The 14,655-nt window shown below is 36.3% G+C and overlaps 2 protein-coding genes across 2 annotated transcripts in view; both read right to left on the reverse strand.

Moving 5' to 3' along the window:
- The window catches only part of LOC133529401 (apyrase-like), a 192,007-nt gene that overhangs the window by 100,472 nt on the left and 76,880 nt on the right, over positions 1-14,655 (reverse strand). The window lies entirely within an intron of this gene.
- On the reverse strand, positions 12,708-13,885 carry LOC133529069 (uncharacterized). Its single transcript, XM_061866687.1, has 3 exons — positions 13,493-13,885; positions 13,198-13,405; positions 12,708-13,094 (listed from the first exon to the last, which is right to left on the reverse strand). Exons 1-3 carry the CDS (start codon positions 13,788-13,790, stop codon positions 12,725-12,727), a joined length of 876 nt encoding a protein of 291 aa, XP_061722671.1. The 5' UTR covers positions 13,791-13,885; the 3' UTR covers positions 12,708-12,724.

A 14,655-nucleotide genomic window follows, 5' to 3' on the forward strand; every position in this document is an offset into this window, starting at 1 on the left:
CGGAAACTTCGTTAAGCGCATCGTGCCAAAAGTTGACGCTTTCTGATTGATGGTGAAAAAAAATTACGCAATCAAAATATAATTCTGATGTCAGTGTACTTTCGAATTGCCCTGCCATTAACAATTTCACGTTAGCAACTAATTAACTGCGGGTATCAAGAATAATAAAACTTTGTTTTTATAAAACTGGGGTGAAGGCAAAGTTATAATTACAATAATATGAGCATCACGTATGAAAACTTGCGAGACTTTGTTAAAATAACGAACGAGATCAGTTCAAAGGCTACAAAAATCAAAATACAACATTATTCGGAAACTACAGATCTATTTTCAATGTAAATGAAAAGCTAATAGGTGAAATTTATTTAATAATTTTATTTTATCAACATCTTTAAAAAACCCGGCTATGATTATGTAGCAGTAACACTTTATTGCACTAAACAAGTACATTACACAGAAAAAATACAATAAATACACATTTATTGTACACACAAAGGCGAACTTCTCCCCTTAAGGGATCTCTTAAAGCTAACCTTTAAGCAACTGAAAGAGATACCTATGAAATGGTAGTCAAACTAAGATAATATGCACATGATGGTATGACTTCAAAGAAGTAGCTAATTTTCAATCCCTCTGCTCCTCCATATCTTTTCCAAGAGCATTTTAGTTATCTCTCCTTCGTCAGGCCTTCAAGGAAATAATTACTTGTTCCCCCTCCTTCTGAGAAATTTTAAAATGACTCCTTCACGTTTCGAGCTGTTTGCCTGTGGAACTTTAAATCCCCCTCGCCCCTCGGCTCAAGGGCTACGGCCGGGGACTTTTGATATGTTCACCTCCTAACTAGTCCAAACAAAGTTATATACGAAGTCAAAAATTCTGTTCTACTTATAACTTTACATTAAAACATTTCATAACATGGCCTAATATATTTAGTTTAAAATTAATTGTACATGAACACGAGCATACCGCCTGTCATATGGCAATTTGGCAATGCAAATGGCAAGAAATATATGGTAAATAGATCTTGTATACTATAGATATCACAAATTATAATTATATACCTGGTGTCATGTTTCAAAGTTTTATCTTTTTCCTGATGTACAGTCAGCATCAAAAGTAGCGGATGAAACTACGCGCCAAAAGTATCTGATATTCCGGATAACTTATCCAAAAATAGATGAATTTCTAAAATTCCAGTTCAAAAGTATATCTTTTACAGTCTTAGTTGTTCTATATTAAAGACATCACTTTTTGTGAAGCTGATACTTATGAAGCGTTATTTGATCCGCTACTTTTGATGCTGACTGTACAAACATTAAGTTTTTTAGATTGGATTTAAAACTTTTATCATTTTGTATAGTGGTACAGGTATCGTCAAACAGGATAACTTGTTACACGAGGGCAGGAGGTAACTCTAGAGAGCAACTCATAGAGTAATATTTGAAAGGTTTTGCTTATTTTACAATATCCAGAAACGTTGACAATTTAGTCCAAACTTCATCCGCACTAGCAACAGTGTACGTGCTACAAATTGGAAACAGTGTCAGTTATTGCTACGATGTTACCTTGCAATTTGTGACATTCGTCCACCAAACGAACAGAAATAAACGTACAATTCTCATTTTGAAATATTTATTCCGGGGGACTTTTTCAATTTGGTTAATAATCCTGGGTCTCCGGCTCCGTTGATGATGAGATGTTTTTATGATATGATTTTTAACACATTTTACTTTAACTTCTATTTGACGTTTGGACCCGGGGATGTCCTTAAACTGCGTCCAAAAGAGAAGTATGGGCACTGTGAATCAGGGATCGGAACCGGTTTTTTTGAAAAACTCCGTTGACTCCGTTGTGTTTTTAGATAACGACTTCGTATTATTAGATTGCCCAATTAGAAATGAAATAATTAACAAAGAACGAAAAAATACCGTTTTCGTTCCCATACAAAAAATACCGGTTTCCGATCCCTGCTGTGAATGTCATCTCGCTTAGTGTGGTAGGGCACAGCACAGCGAATGTCATTCCAGATCTAGAGCAGAGCCCAACTGGGGAAGTACCTCCACCTTACAGAAAACCGCAGCCAAATAACTCTAGACCCTACTCATAGTGTTGTGTTCCTGCCGGTGACTAAGGCTGCCAGAGCTCAACGAGGGTGCGAGGAGTTAGAGTCGGCAACGCGCAGGTAACTCCTCTGGAGTACGGTAACTGCTTACTATCAGGCGGGCCGTATGCTTGTTTGCCACCGACGTAGTATAAAAAAAACGTGCATTAAGTATGGCCAAAAATAAGGTAATAATATTTTTTTTAGGAATATTTTTGTGAATTAAGTACACATTTTTACAAAATGTCATTAAAAATTAAAAGTACAATCATTTCACTAAAACAATCTCCAAAATATTCTCCTTCAGCTTTAACAAATATAAAAGTTTGGTAAAATTATTGGCAATATACCGTATAAAAAAAAATACAACGTATTTTTGTGCCATCCTGTATGTAATTTGTGCTAAGATATTTCAACTGACTCGAATAATCTTGACTTAAATAATTCTTATTACGCTTAATCTTATCTGACGACGAAAACAATAGTTTCGCTTTTCTTGAAGTACGAGTACGTTAAATAGAATTAATTCAAAGATTTTGATAAACATTAACTGATTCATTATCGTTTATTTTGCTGTTTTAGATTACTTTAGAAACTTTTGAATAGTGTTGTTGTTTAACATTTCATAATTATTTAATCCTAAATGTGATGTTTCTCTTTCAGAGTTTTCAAAGCAGTTTCAAAAATAAAGATGACTTATTTCGCAGCGTAGGTACCATTAAAATCACTACAATGTCCAATTAAAAATTACCGAGGTCCTCCCATGGACGTGCCGTCGCACGGATTTATTGTAAAATGGAGGACGATTTTCGCGTCAGAATGGCCGGAATTGCGCCGTGGCTCCGTAATAGCTTTTTGAGCTGCTGTTATTGCAGCTTTTGGATATCCTAGATAATTCCAAAACCTCATATCTCACATATATACTCACTCGAAACTTTATTTTAACTGAAATGCTGAAAACAGGTATTGCAATGGCAAGTTATTATAAGGTATGCCCGGTCGAAAACTCTTTTGCGATATTGTGCTTGTTATTATTGTAATTCTTTCTATTTTCGAAACGCCGTTCTGAATTGAAATTAATATTTCGAGCTTTGATCGTTTATTGCCACTGAAATGTGAGGTGTTTATGGTTTATAGGATATTTTGTAGTGGGAATAAAGGTTTTTTCCACCTGATAAAGCAGGCGTTTAATATTGTTCACATGCAACACATTGATTTTGCATAATGTTTGTATGTACAAGCTTTGCAATTCTATTATAACAAAATATATCTGTGAGGTTTTTCATTATAAGTTTTCTACTTCTATAAAGTCTGCAACAATTTTATTTGTTATTTATACGTCATCATATCATAGAAGTTTGACGTTTAAAATAACACTTACGCTGCATAGGTATGCTATCAAAATCGTAGCAGACTTGTCTTGGTCTGACTCTGACTTTATACTGTCTCCCAAAGCCAGACTAACTTGCAATATAAACTTTTTTCTAGTTGATGTGTCTGAAGTCATCATTTCTGTATCGTTTCTAGTTTAATTAAATAAAAAGTATACTTTACATACATATTTAAATACTATTGTAATTTACGTAGTACTTACACAACACATTAAATGCATGAAACGTAACGAAGAAAAATGTTCCCTATCAAGTATAATACAAGATTTAAAACGTTTTAACAAAAAATAAAGCAATAACGATCAATTCGTGTCCCGAAACACCTAAAAGGTATCATCGGCTTACATAAATGATAGGGATAAACCCGTAAAGAAAACGGGTCTTTAATGTATAATCGACCATTCGATGGGTGCACCCCCAAAGAAGAATAAAATTTATATTTATTACAGATATACGATTATGATTACAAAATGAAGTTTTAACTACAAATTACAATTACTTACTAGGAAAAAGTAGTTGAGCCTTTGATTAACGATTACTAACTACATTTTGTAGTTAGTAATCACATAAATAACTACATTTTGTAGTTAGTTAGTTAGTTAGTGCTTCTGGGCATTTTCCGCAAATCGACAACCATTGTGCCTATTTTGCGTGAAACGAGGTAGCGCTACTCTAACCACCCCAGCTCCTCCACGAAGCCTCGCAAAGTGTTCAGGTTGCGAACTGCCTCTCCTAGTGTGCACGGAGTCCCTAGGTATTTGTTCCTGTATACTTCTACCTGTTTGCAGTCTAGGAGAATATGTTTTGTTGTTTCTTCTTCTTCCATGCACGCTCTGCACAGGGGGCTGTCTGTATTACCCATATTGTGTAGGTGTTTGTTAAGTGTGTTATGTCCTGTAATTAATCCTACTATTTGACGTAGTTGGTGTCCAGGTGTTTTCAGTAGTATTTTGGTGAGTTTGTGGTTCAGTTCCGGTAAAATATCCCTGGTCTGCCTGCATGTGTCCATTTCATTCCAGTATTTATTGTGCAGTTGTCTGTGATGTAGGTCTAGCTGGTTGTGTATATAGGATATTGGTAGGGGTATGATGGGCTCGAGTCCATATGCCGGCGTTTCTGAACCTTTCCTGGCCAGTTCGTCCACTGCATCGTTTCCTTTTTTAATGTACATGGCATGAAGTTAAGTAAATGTATGAAAAAAACGTAGAAAACAATTATTATCCTCCTAAGAGCCAGGGGTCTACCCATAGAACTAGTTAGTTCAATGAAATATAAACTTTTTGTTATTGGAATAGAGTTGCATTTCTTTTGTTTCATTTCATTTTAAAACAAAAGAAACTAAACCTTATTCCCTACATTATTTCTTTCAAATTCAAATGGCAATATTTTGTATGGTGGGCCGAAGGTGGTTTGTTGCGAATGCAACTTATTATTATATAAAAATCAATGCAGTAGCTAAATGCAGCCGTCGGGCTCAGCTAGTATTCGGAGGCTTTTTAAAAGCACCAATAGGAGCGCTCCACATAATCTGTATCGCGGCCAATCAGAAGCATTTAAATTTAAACCTTTTGTACTGATCAAATATTGCAACTCACTCTTTCATCATCCTCCATACTATCAACACCCACTTTTCTACATTGAACCGTTTTGACAAGAACCCTTGTAAATCGAAGTTTTATTTAAGTCGTCGAGATCCTGACCTGCACGGCGGCTACATGGTTATTACTTTTGTTTATTTAAGAGAGAGTACTAAAGTACTAAATTTGCTCATCTTTGCCTATTAAGAAGCAATTGAGTAATTTTGATTATAAATTAATGTAATTTCGATTACAAACTACGAAGTAATCTTAATTATAAATAGTTTTACCTACATGTAATCAACTACAAATAATTCAACTAGGTACATGTAATCTAATTTGTAGTTAAAATTACACAAGTAATTGATTACGCCCAACACTGTGCGTAGCGTAGCCCAGACATCGGAATTTAATGAGAGGTAGGGTGTCCCTATATTGATAAAGGTTATCGATGCTTCTATAATGATGATAATGAGTGAAATTTCAAATATCCCTTTCAAATAAAGAATAAGGGAATCGAATTATTACTTTGTTTGATGTTTATACTTTCAATAAAATTACATTTTTACTTTATCATCGACCGCGAAATATACAGTTACAAATGAATCTGCGTATTAGGGAAAAGTATTGATATCTTGTCGTCATTTTAATTTCATCTCCAAAAATCCGGTGTCTATTTCTTACTTATGCTAAAAATTATGCCAGGCAACGAATGCTTTAAAAAGTTACATTATTGACTTCGTAACTTTTTTTGGACTAGTGACGGGGTGAACATTGCATAAGTCCTTGGCCGTAGGACTTGAGCTAGGGGGGGGGGTAGGGGGGGTGTGAACTTGACAAAATCAAACGTTTTGCAAATTTAATCAGTTTTCGTTTTGTGTAAGTAGTCATGTCGTTAAGATGCAAAGTTTCCAAGGTATAAATGAAAAACTAAAAAACGGGACCTTTCCCTCCCTCTCCCCGGCTCAAGGGCTACGGCCGGGGACTTTTGATATGTTCATCTCCTAACTAGTCCAAACAAAGTTACGAAGTCAAAAATTGTGTTCCAAGCATTTCCCTCTATACCCTCTCATTGCTTGGCCTAAATAGTATAGGAGCACCAATGTGTGGTGACCGCAAGTTGCCTTTATAGCCCATTAGTTAGATGGGTGATCCGAAACTTAGACATACACCCAGTACCTACCAAAGTTAAATAACTTAAATACATAGATCTACAATGTAAAAGATTGCTTGTCATTACCGGCCGCTATGAAGCTTAGATACTGCGAACCACGTTCCACGTGTTGCTTCCCTGTCACACTTGCGTACGAATTTACAAGTGCGACATAGAGGCAACAAGTCGAACATCATTCGTGGTAGGCCCTCAGAAGTGGTAACGTTTTTTCGTTTGTATTCTGCCTCTTTACATATACGGGATGGCTTCCTTATTGCACACTTCAATTATCTTTAAGCGTAAGTGTCATTGTAGATCAGTGGCCATCTCTACTCGTCTGGACTAAATTGTCATACAAAGTTTTCTGAACTCAGTTTTGTTTTAAAGAAAATGACAATTGTTGTGAAAATTTGTTTCTGTAATTCAGTGAAGAACGCCTTTTTGGCTGCGAGGCTGCCACTATGTAACTTTGTTTAGTTGGTTTAGATATACCTATTGATAGACATTACAGTTTATAAACGAAACTCGCAAAATTTATTCGTAAATAAAATAAAATAAACTTTACTTATTATTCATTGTATTTTTATTTGCCAAAGTGTAACAAGAAATAACGAGTCATGTGCCGTTATTTCTTTTTACAAAAACAAACATTTTTTTTCCGAATTTTACTGAAAGTCACATAACATATTTTACTCCTTATGACCTCAGGAATGCGTGGTATAATACGATATTATTAATATGGTATTATACGAGTGTCGAACTCACGGTGTATAAATAAGAGCAGCGAAGACGAAGCTAAGCAAAACCTTGAATAAGTACCTGTATTTTTTACTCTTTCGTGAATAATCTTAATCCTTTAGATATGCGAAGCTGGGACGATAATCCCGTTCGAGGCAAGAAATGGGAAAGGTCCCGGAGTGTATGAGGCGATCAGCTACGATTACCGAGGTTCTGCATATTGATGAAATGGGAATTTGTCTGCCCTCCGTTGTACCTAGCCTCTTGTGGTACAAGTTATAGGATAACGGCTGACACGTATGAGAGAATAGCAAAGTTATCCGTCGACACCAAAATGATTAAGGGCAAAGTCCGTTTCACAGTGGTGGATTGCGACATTTGCGACCATCAGGTAATATACCATCATAGGCGCAACGGCAGTAAAGCAAGAGCAGCCTCTTGTACTGAAGCATTATAACAAGATAAAGAGTCTCTATCGCGTTTGACCACCAGTGGCTCTACTGTATAATATACGTTACGTATATGTAGAATGAGCTGCAAAAGTGCGTGGAGAAATTATGATTACGATTTTTACGGCTGATGGTACTGTATAGCACTACTGTAACGATGACATTAATAAAATATCACGTTGAACTCACTGCTAATTAGAATGAATTTGAAATTAGTTCGAAATTAATTGTAGGCACTTAAGGTGCAAGGGGGATAACTTCTAAAGCGGGATTTAAAAATGGCAAATACCTCCTAATCTAAAAGCACTTTCTACTCTACCGACAGTAAGCAAGATGCCTTGTTAAGCATTGTGTAATCGTAAGTATTACTGAAGTGTGAAGAACGTCTAGTTTTATAGATATTTGCTATTTTCAAAATTATCCCGCTTTCGCAGTTGGGATAACTCCACCTAAAAAAAAAGATTTGACGATTACCGTTTGTTAGGAATAATATAACAATTCGGTAAATAATATCGGGTGAGTTTTTAGTTCTGACATATTTGTTTCAACGTAATGTTCTGTTACCGTTTTCGATACCGCTTTCGCTTCCGCTTATGCCTTGTATAGGCACGAAAGGTAAACGTGACGCATCGTGTGCGGTTTGCTGAACAGACCCTTTTGCCAATTTATTTAAAAGATACAAATGTAATAAAAACAAGGACGATTCACTGGACATCTGGATAAATGTTGGATTTCAATTAAATTTAAATACAGATGAAACGACATCGGAAAAACCTTTTAAAATGCTGTTCATTGTTGGTTTTCTTTCCACATACGCGCGTAAAGTGAAACCAAAAACTTTTATCACCAGCACTTTTTAATACAGTGGTACACTTGTACAAAATCTCTGGTGGTAAGCGGTCATTGTAGTCTATGGACACTTGCAACTTGAAACTTGTCATATCATTTCGATGACCAAGTTTTATGCCAGTTTAAATTTAAATATGTCAAGTTGTCGTGGTCGGCCAAATAACAGGTGGTAGGATCAAAGTCTCAATTGCGGGTCAAAATTGGATAAATAAGGCAAAAAACAGAGACAAATGGAATTCTTTGGAGGAGGCTTTTACCAGAAAGAGTCCATATAATATAAGTTACCTAGCTATTTATTTGTAATAAATATTATTAAATAACTACCTACTTAATTAAATTATTGCATGAGAATCTAATGTATAAATTGAAATTCAAAATTACTATTAAGTATTTATTTTATATTAATGATTTCTTAAATTTTAGTAATTTGTAACTTATAATTTTATGGAATTAAATAAAGCTTTTTATTTATTATTTATTTATGTCAAGTTGACATAGGGTCAAAAATTAATTCGAGCATATGTACTACGAATAGGACGCGGATCATCAGGATGATATGTATGTTGCCAAACCTTTCAACTTTGACATTCACATATACTTGACTGGCGAAAAAGTGTGGTGTTTTGTTAACGTCTGTAGATAGTGTCATATTAAAAGCCAAAGGCTTACCAAATATCACGCTAGATGGCGTGGAACAGAGCGCGGTGATTTCTACATCGCGCTAACGAAATTTGTATATGGTTATGACACTTTAAACACTCGCGTTTTGTACACTTATGTAATACGATTAACGTGTCTAACTGGATCAAATTTCATTATTTTACCTTTTATCAAATAAAATATAAAGATAAATAAAGGATAAAAGGTAAAATAATGAAAATTTAATCGCATTAGACCAGTTAATGACATTAAATATGTTTTATAAGGTTTATATACGTTACCGTAAAACCCGTTTTTAGTGATAACACGTTTTCCATAGTTAAAACTAGTTGACCGTATCACCTCAGTGTAAACGCGTCGTCACTAGTTAAAAGCAGTTTTCCGTATGGCCTAGGCGAAATCTAGTTTTAACTGCGACTTTTTGTTAAAATTAGATATCGCAAATTACCTCGGTGAAAACTAGTTTTGACTAGACGATACGTAAAGCAAAACAGCTTTTTTTTTCTTAATTAAAATTATTAATAGCCCTTGCCGCGGCACGCTCGCTTGGCTTCGCGCGCTATTTGGTCACAGTACTCACGGTTAACCTTTTATTTTTTTATTCTGGCAGAATACCGTCAAAACTAGTTTTAACTAATGAAAACCCGTTATCACCAAGGCGATACGGAAAACTAGTTTTAAGTAGGAAAAACGCGTTTACACTTAAAACGGTTTTTTTACGATTAGCATGTTTAAAAATTAGGAATTGTTTAATACGTCCATTTGTTTCATATTAATATTTATTTCACATATAAAGTGCGCCCGTTTTGAAATTATAAGGGCCTGTTTCACAATGACTAAGTACAATGTAATGTACAATACCAGTAAAGTATTGGATAGCTAATTAAATAAATTAATTGCCAGATAAAACTATATTACCTTAAGTTGTAAAGGACTCTATCAGTTAAGCTTATTCGAAGATTGTGAAACGCCAACAATGACTTTATTCGTCAGATAAGTGGCAAGTAGCTTATGTAGGACTTTAGTTATAGTGCTATAGTATACACCCGAGTTTCGTGATTGCAAGTAAGCTTATCCAACAAGATTAAGTTAAACCCTCTTCGTAGATGTCAGTATCTAATCTCCTGGAATCACATAAATCCACAGCAACGTCCGTTCTTGTTTAACTAGTGCCCACTTATACTAGACCGTTGACTACAACCATTGATTACTTCCTGTAGACACTGCATCTTATAGCCACCTACAAATCAAAACTTGAAATGACAAACCCATCAGGCAGCGGCTTACGTTACGATGACTCGCGAATGCGACGCGGCGCGGCGGCCTAACGGCATTCGGAGATCGCCCACGTAGGACACTTCTATGGAAGACCTATGGGTATCAAAGGATTGAATTCACCCGCGCCGCGCCGCTTTGCGTTCGCGAGTTATTCGCTCACGTAAGACACTGCATAAGGCGTCCGTATCCACATCAGGCGGGCCGAATGCTTATTAAAGAACAAATGACATATGATTTGTAAAAATGAAAAATCGAATTAACATTGGAATTAAAGGCCTTTTTACTGACCTTTTATCCTTTATTGTTTATCCCTGGACCTTTTTATCCCTCGGAAGCTATAGGGTAAGAGCGACTAGCTTTTGATTGTAAAAGAGTGCAACAACCAGGCCCGTATTTAGAGACCCTGGGCACTTGACATGGCACTTAAAAATTTTGGGGGCCACGTCTCCATTCAAACCATTGCTAGGTTGCATGGGCTCCTAGGCCCGGGCCTCGTGGACCTAGGCGGAAATCCGGCCCTGGCAATAATATCGCAAAATAATCCACACGTCCGTCTATGTATATGCGCCATCTATTACGTAGATCCTTGAGTGATTTGTGCTACGGACGCTCATCGGAGACTGCCTTTAATGGTTAGCGCTTCAACTGGACTGATATACACAGATTATGAGAACAGAAGAGACAAATTATATGACTGCGATCAGACTCAACTCCGTCAAATTTTTTCATACATTTACTTGCACAGACACAAATTTGGAGAATGACCCCACTAACCTCCTCCGTCTTCCTCTCCGATGTATGTCTGTTTGTAAATATTCATTATATAAAAACCGGCCATATAAGTGTTGGACCACGCACAATGAAGGGTTCCGTACCGTCATACGATGCCGCACAAGCAAAAGGTCATATTTTTCCAACACTTACATCTTTTTATTAAGAAAAGCTTTATTGGAAAAAAAGAATTAATGACTCGACTAGTTATATTCTTACAACTTTGTTGAAGAGGCTAGAAAGTGAGCAATAGATTGACGAGTCAGTTCTCCATCTATTGAACATTCGACCGAGTCATTAAAAAAAATTAGAAGCTTTTATTTCGGACATGAATTCATACTAAACTTAAGACTACATTACAAGCCGATATTACAATAAATACACAATTAAACTAGATTTAAATTAGAAAAATTATAAAAACATCAAAATTTAATTAAATTAAATGTTACCTGTGACATAAAAATAAATAAATGTCACTTTTCATAATGGGCATGTGACGCGTGAGATTTTGCCCAGTGGCCAAATATCAGGATGTCATGGACCCCTGCGGCCCATTAGAAAGTGCTTTTTAGGACTACTATGAGGAAATGAATTAATATTTCATATTTATTTTACGGTAGATAGATACGCAGACAGCAAAGTCATATTATTACCTGCTTTAACTCAAAACTCAAAATAATCAACTTTGAATAATTCGTTTTTATAACTCTTTGATCTCATACTTGCATCAACTCAACTAAAATTAATTACAAAATTGCAACCATTATCGTCGTAACACCACGTCTACAGGTACATAATTTTTTCCTTATTTATGTCGTTTTTATAACACTTAAAAGCGCCTTACAAACGCCTTACACAAGAGTCACTGGACCTATAATTAACTAAACTATTTTTTTAAATTTTTAAAGATTTAAAAGCATTACCGTAAATAGTCCGTTTTGTAAGGGGAAAAAGTACGCCAATTTTCTGTACAGCAATACCACTTAGTACGAATGTTATACACGTCCACCGAAGCCCAAAGCGACCGGGAGCCAGACTGAACTCCGCGACATGTGGAGGGGAGGGGGGGTCAAAGTATAGAGTTCCCGGCGCTCAGAAAAAAAATTCTGGTGGATTCGTTTGGACCTTTAAGTCAAGTTTGGTATCGTTTTCAGATAATAAGATGATGCCCAGTTCATTCCCCATACCAGTTCTTTTAGGGTTCCATAGCAAAATATGACGCAATACTTAAAATAATAAACTTTTAGTAGTAACACAATGTAAACAAACCCTTATATTTTCATATTTTTGTATGAAACTTGGTTTGTAAAAAATACTATCCGAAAGCCCATCTAATGCAAATTATAAAAAAATTAACAATAAATAAACATTTAACTTTTTTCAGTGTAAAATAAAATAATTATTGTACATACCCTCTATAGCCGCATAGAACGATTTATCTTCGAACTACTGGAACTTTTCATTTGTGCTTTTTAGCTATCACAACTGGTATCGTTGGATTCCTAGTAACGCCCAAAACACGAAACTATCGGTCGTAGAGTGTTAAAGTAGTGGAGGGGGGAAAGGAAGGCAATCAAAGATGGCGGAAGAGCAGTTTGGTTTTCACGCCATAAATTGAAAAGTACTCCACCGATTTACAGAATTTAAATGTTTTCTTAAAGTTAATAATATGCTCCACGTTTCGTCCATATACATATTAGATGTATTTATTACAGTTGATGAGTTATGTAAAATGAAATATTAAAGTTTACAGACATTTATTTACAATTTCCTCCACAATTACATAGTTCTGTGCATTTGAGCTGGCGTTTGGAGCAATTACATTTGTTTCTGCAAGATTTCAAGCACCTACATCTAATCAACTCCAGGCATGCTTGAGCAGCCATAGGACTTTGGGTCCACAGTGGCACCCAAACTTCTCCTTCTTTCTGCCAACCCCATTCAGATGGGCAAGGAATATTCTGGTTTTTTATTAGGCACTGCCCCCAAACATAAACAGCCTGTAAAACTGCCCTTAAGGTATGTTGTTTGAGAGCAGCTTCAGTAGGAGGCAAATTATCGATTTGCCTGTCTTTTTTTGTAAATAAATTCTTGCGACACTCATTTACTGTCTCAGAGGGGCATGATCTGAAAAACAAATACTCTTAGATAAAGATCTTAGATAAAGGACAGGTCTCGCTGCACGCAAGTTCTGGATAAAAGTATATTTTAAATAAAATCGTTTTCTTACCTGTCATACATGGTAATAACAAATTTTTGAATTTCAGGGTCCGCTCTGTCATATTCCCCCCTATACAGTGCTTCAAACCCCCGTGTGACATTCGGATATGCTTTCCAAGCTTCAAACGCGGTTTTTTTCCCTCTTCCGTTAAAGGATGAGGTTGTGACACATCCGGTGAAAGAATGAAATAAGGGCAAAACGTGTGTTCTTTCAGGGCCTGTAACAATAAAGAAGACCATTAATTTAGTATTAAATTTGATTGATCTTGTCATAAAATTGATTAGGGTACTAATAAGTCTGTTACCTAAACATGAAGATATAGTGTGACACGCCAGGTATTGGTGATTTCGTCCTGTTCCAATGTGCACCCATAGTTCTTCTAGCTTTGGCACACAAGATATTGCTAGTACGACGACATCTGTGTCGACTGTTCTTAACATTACCTTGGAGTGCCCTTTCAGCACAGCGTCAGCAAGATGAAGCATTACCCGTGTGTCCGCTTCTTCGTGATTGCACGGTGCCATATTCTCAGTCGGAGTGGTTTTACTAAGAGCTTCGGAGCCATCAGTTATGACGAATTCTTTACCCATTGGTAAGTCCATGTTTGAGTAACAATGTGACGACAAAAGATGGTATAGCTCTTCTTTGTTTGATCCGTCACGAAGAAAGTTAGCCCATCCAGATTCCAAGCCACGTGTGGTACACTTCGAACGAAAGTTGAACGAAAACTGACTGTACGAGTATGTATGTCGGTTGAGTGAAGTCGAATGAACGCGAATGGCGAAGATCATGACCCCGCCCCGCTGAGCGTCGCCGCGTCGCCCGCGCGCGATCAGTGAGACCGCGCTGCGGCTCTATTACGTATGTGCAACAATTAATTTATTTTACAATGAAAATAGTTAAATGTATATTTATTGTTAATGTTTTTATAATCTGCATTAAATAGGCTTTCGGATAGTATTTTTTATAAACCAAGTTTCATACAAAAATATGAAAATATAAGGGTTTGTTTACATTGTGTTACTTCTAAAAGTTTATTATTTTAAGTATTTCGTCATATTTTGCTATGGCACCCTAAAAGAACTGGTATGGGGAATGAACTGGGCATCATCTAGTTATCTGAAAACGACACCAAACTTGACTTAAAGGTCCAAACGAATCCACCAGAATTTTTTTTCTGAGCGCCGGCAACTTTGTACTTTGACCCCCCCTCCCCCCCACATGTCGCGGAGTTCAGTCTGGCTCCCGGTCGCTTTGGACTTCGGTGGACGTGTATAACATTCGTACCAAGTGGCATTGCTGTACTCCGGAAAATATATCTCTCCTTATACGAATTCCTCTTAAAAAACGGACTAAAACGACCTAATAAACTTACTGCGCTTAGATTGGTGGATTGGTTAAGTGTCAACTAATCAGTGAGTGGAAAGCAAAAGTGTAGTATAGGTACAACCTAGCCCAACTAAAACA

Source organism: Cydia pomonella, chromosome 20 (genome assembly GCF_033807575.1).
Source record: "Cydia pomonella isolate Wapato2018A chromosome 20, ilCydPomo1, whole genome shotgun sequence".
In the NCBI taxonomy this organism is placed as follows: Eukaryota; Metazoa; Arthropoda; class Insecta; order Lepidoptera; family Tortricidae; genus Cydia; species Cydia pomonella.

Coding starts and splice junctions, on each gene's coding strand:
- LOC133529069 (XM_061866687.1), bottom strand. CDS start 13,790: ATGGACTTACCAATGGGTAAAGAATTCGTCATAACTGATGGCTCCGAA. Junction 13,406..13,492: donor CACTATATCTTCATGTTTAG/GTAACAGACTTA, acceptor TTATTGTTACAG/GCCCTGAAAGAACACACGTT. Junction 13,095..13,197: donor GTTATTACCATGTATGACAG/GTAAGAAAACGA, acceptor TTTGTTTTTCAG/ATCATGCCCCTCTGAGACAG.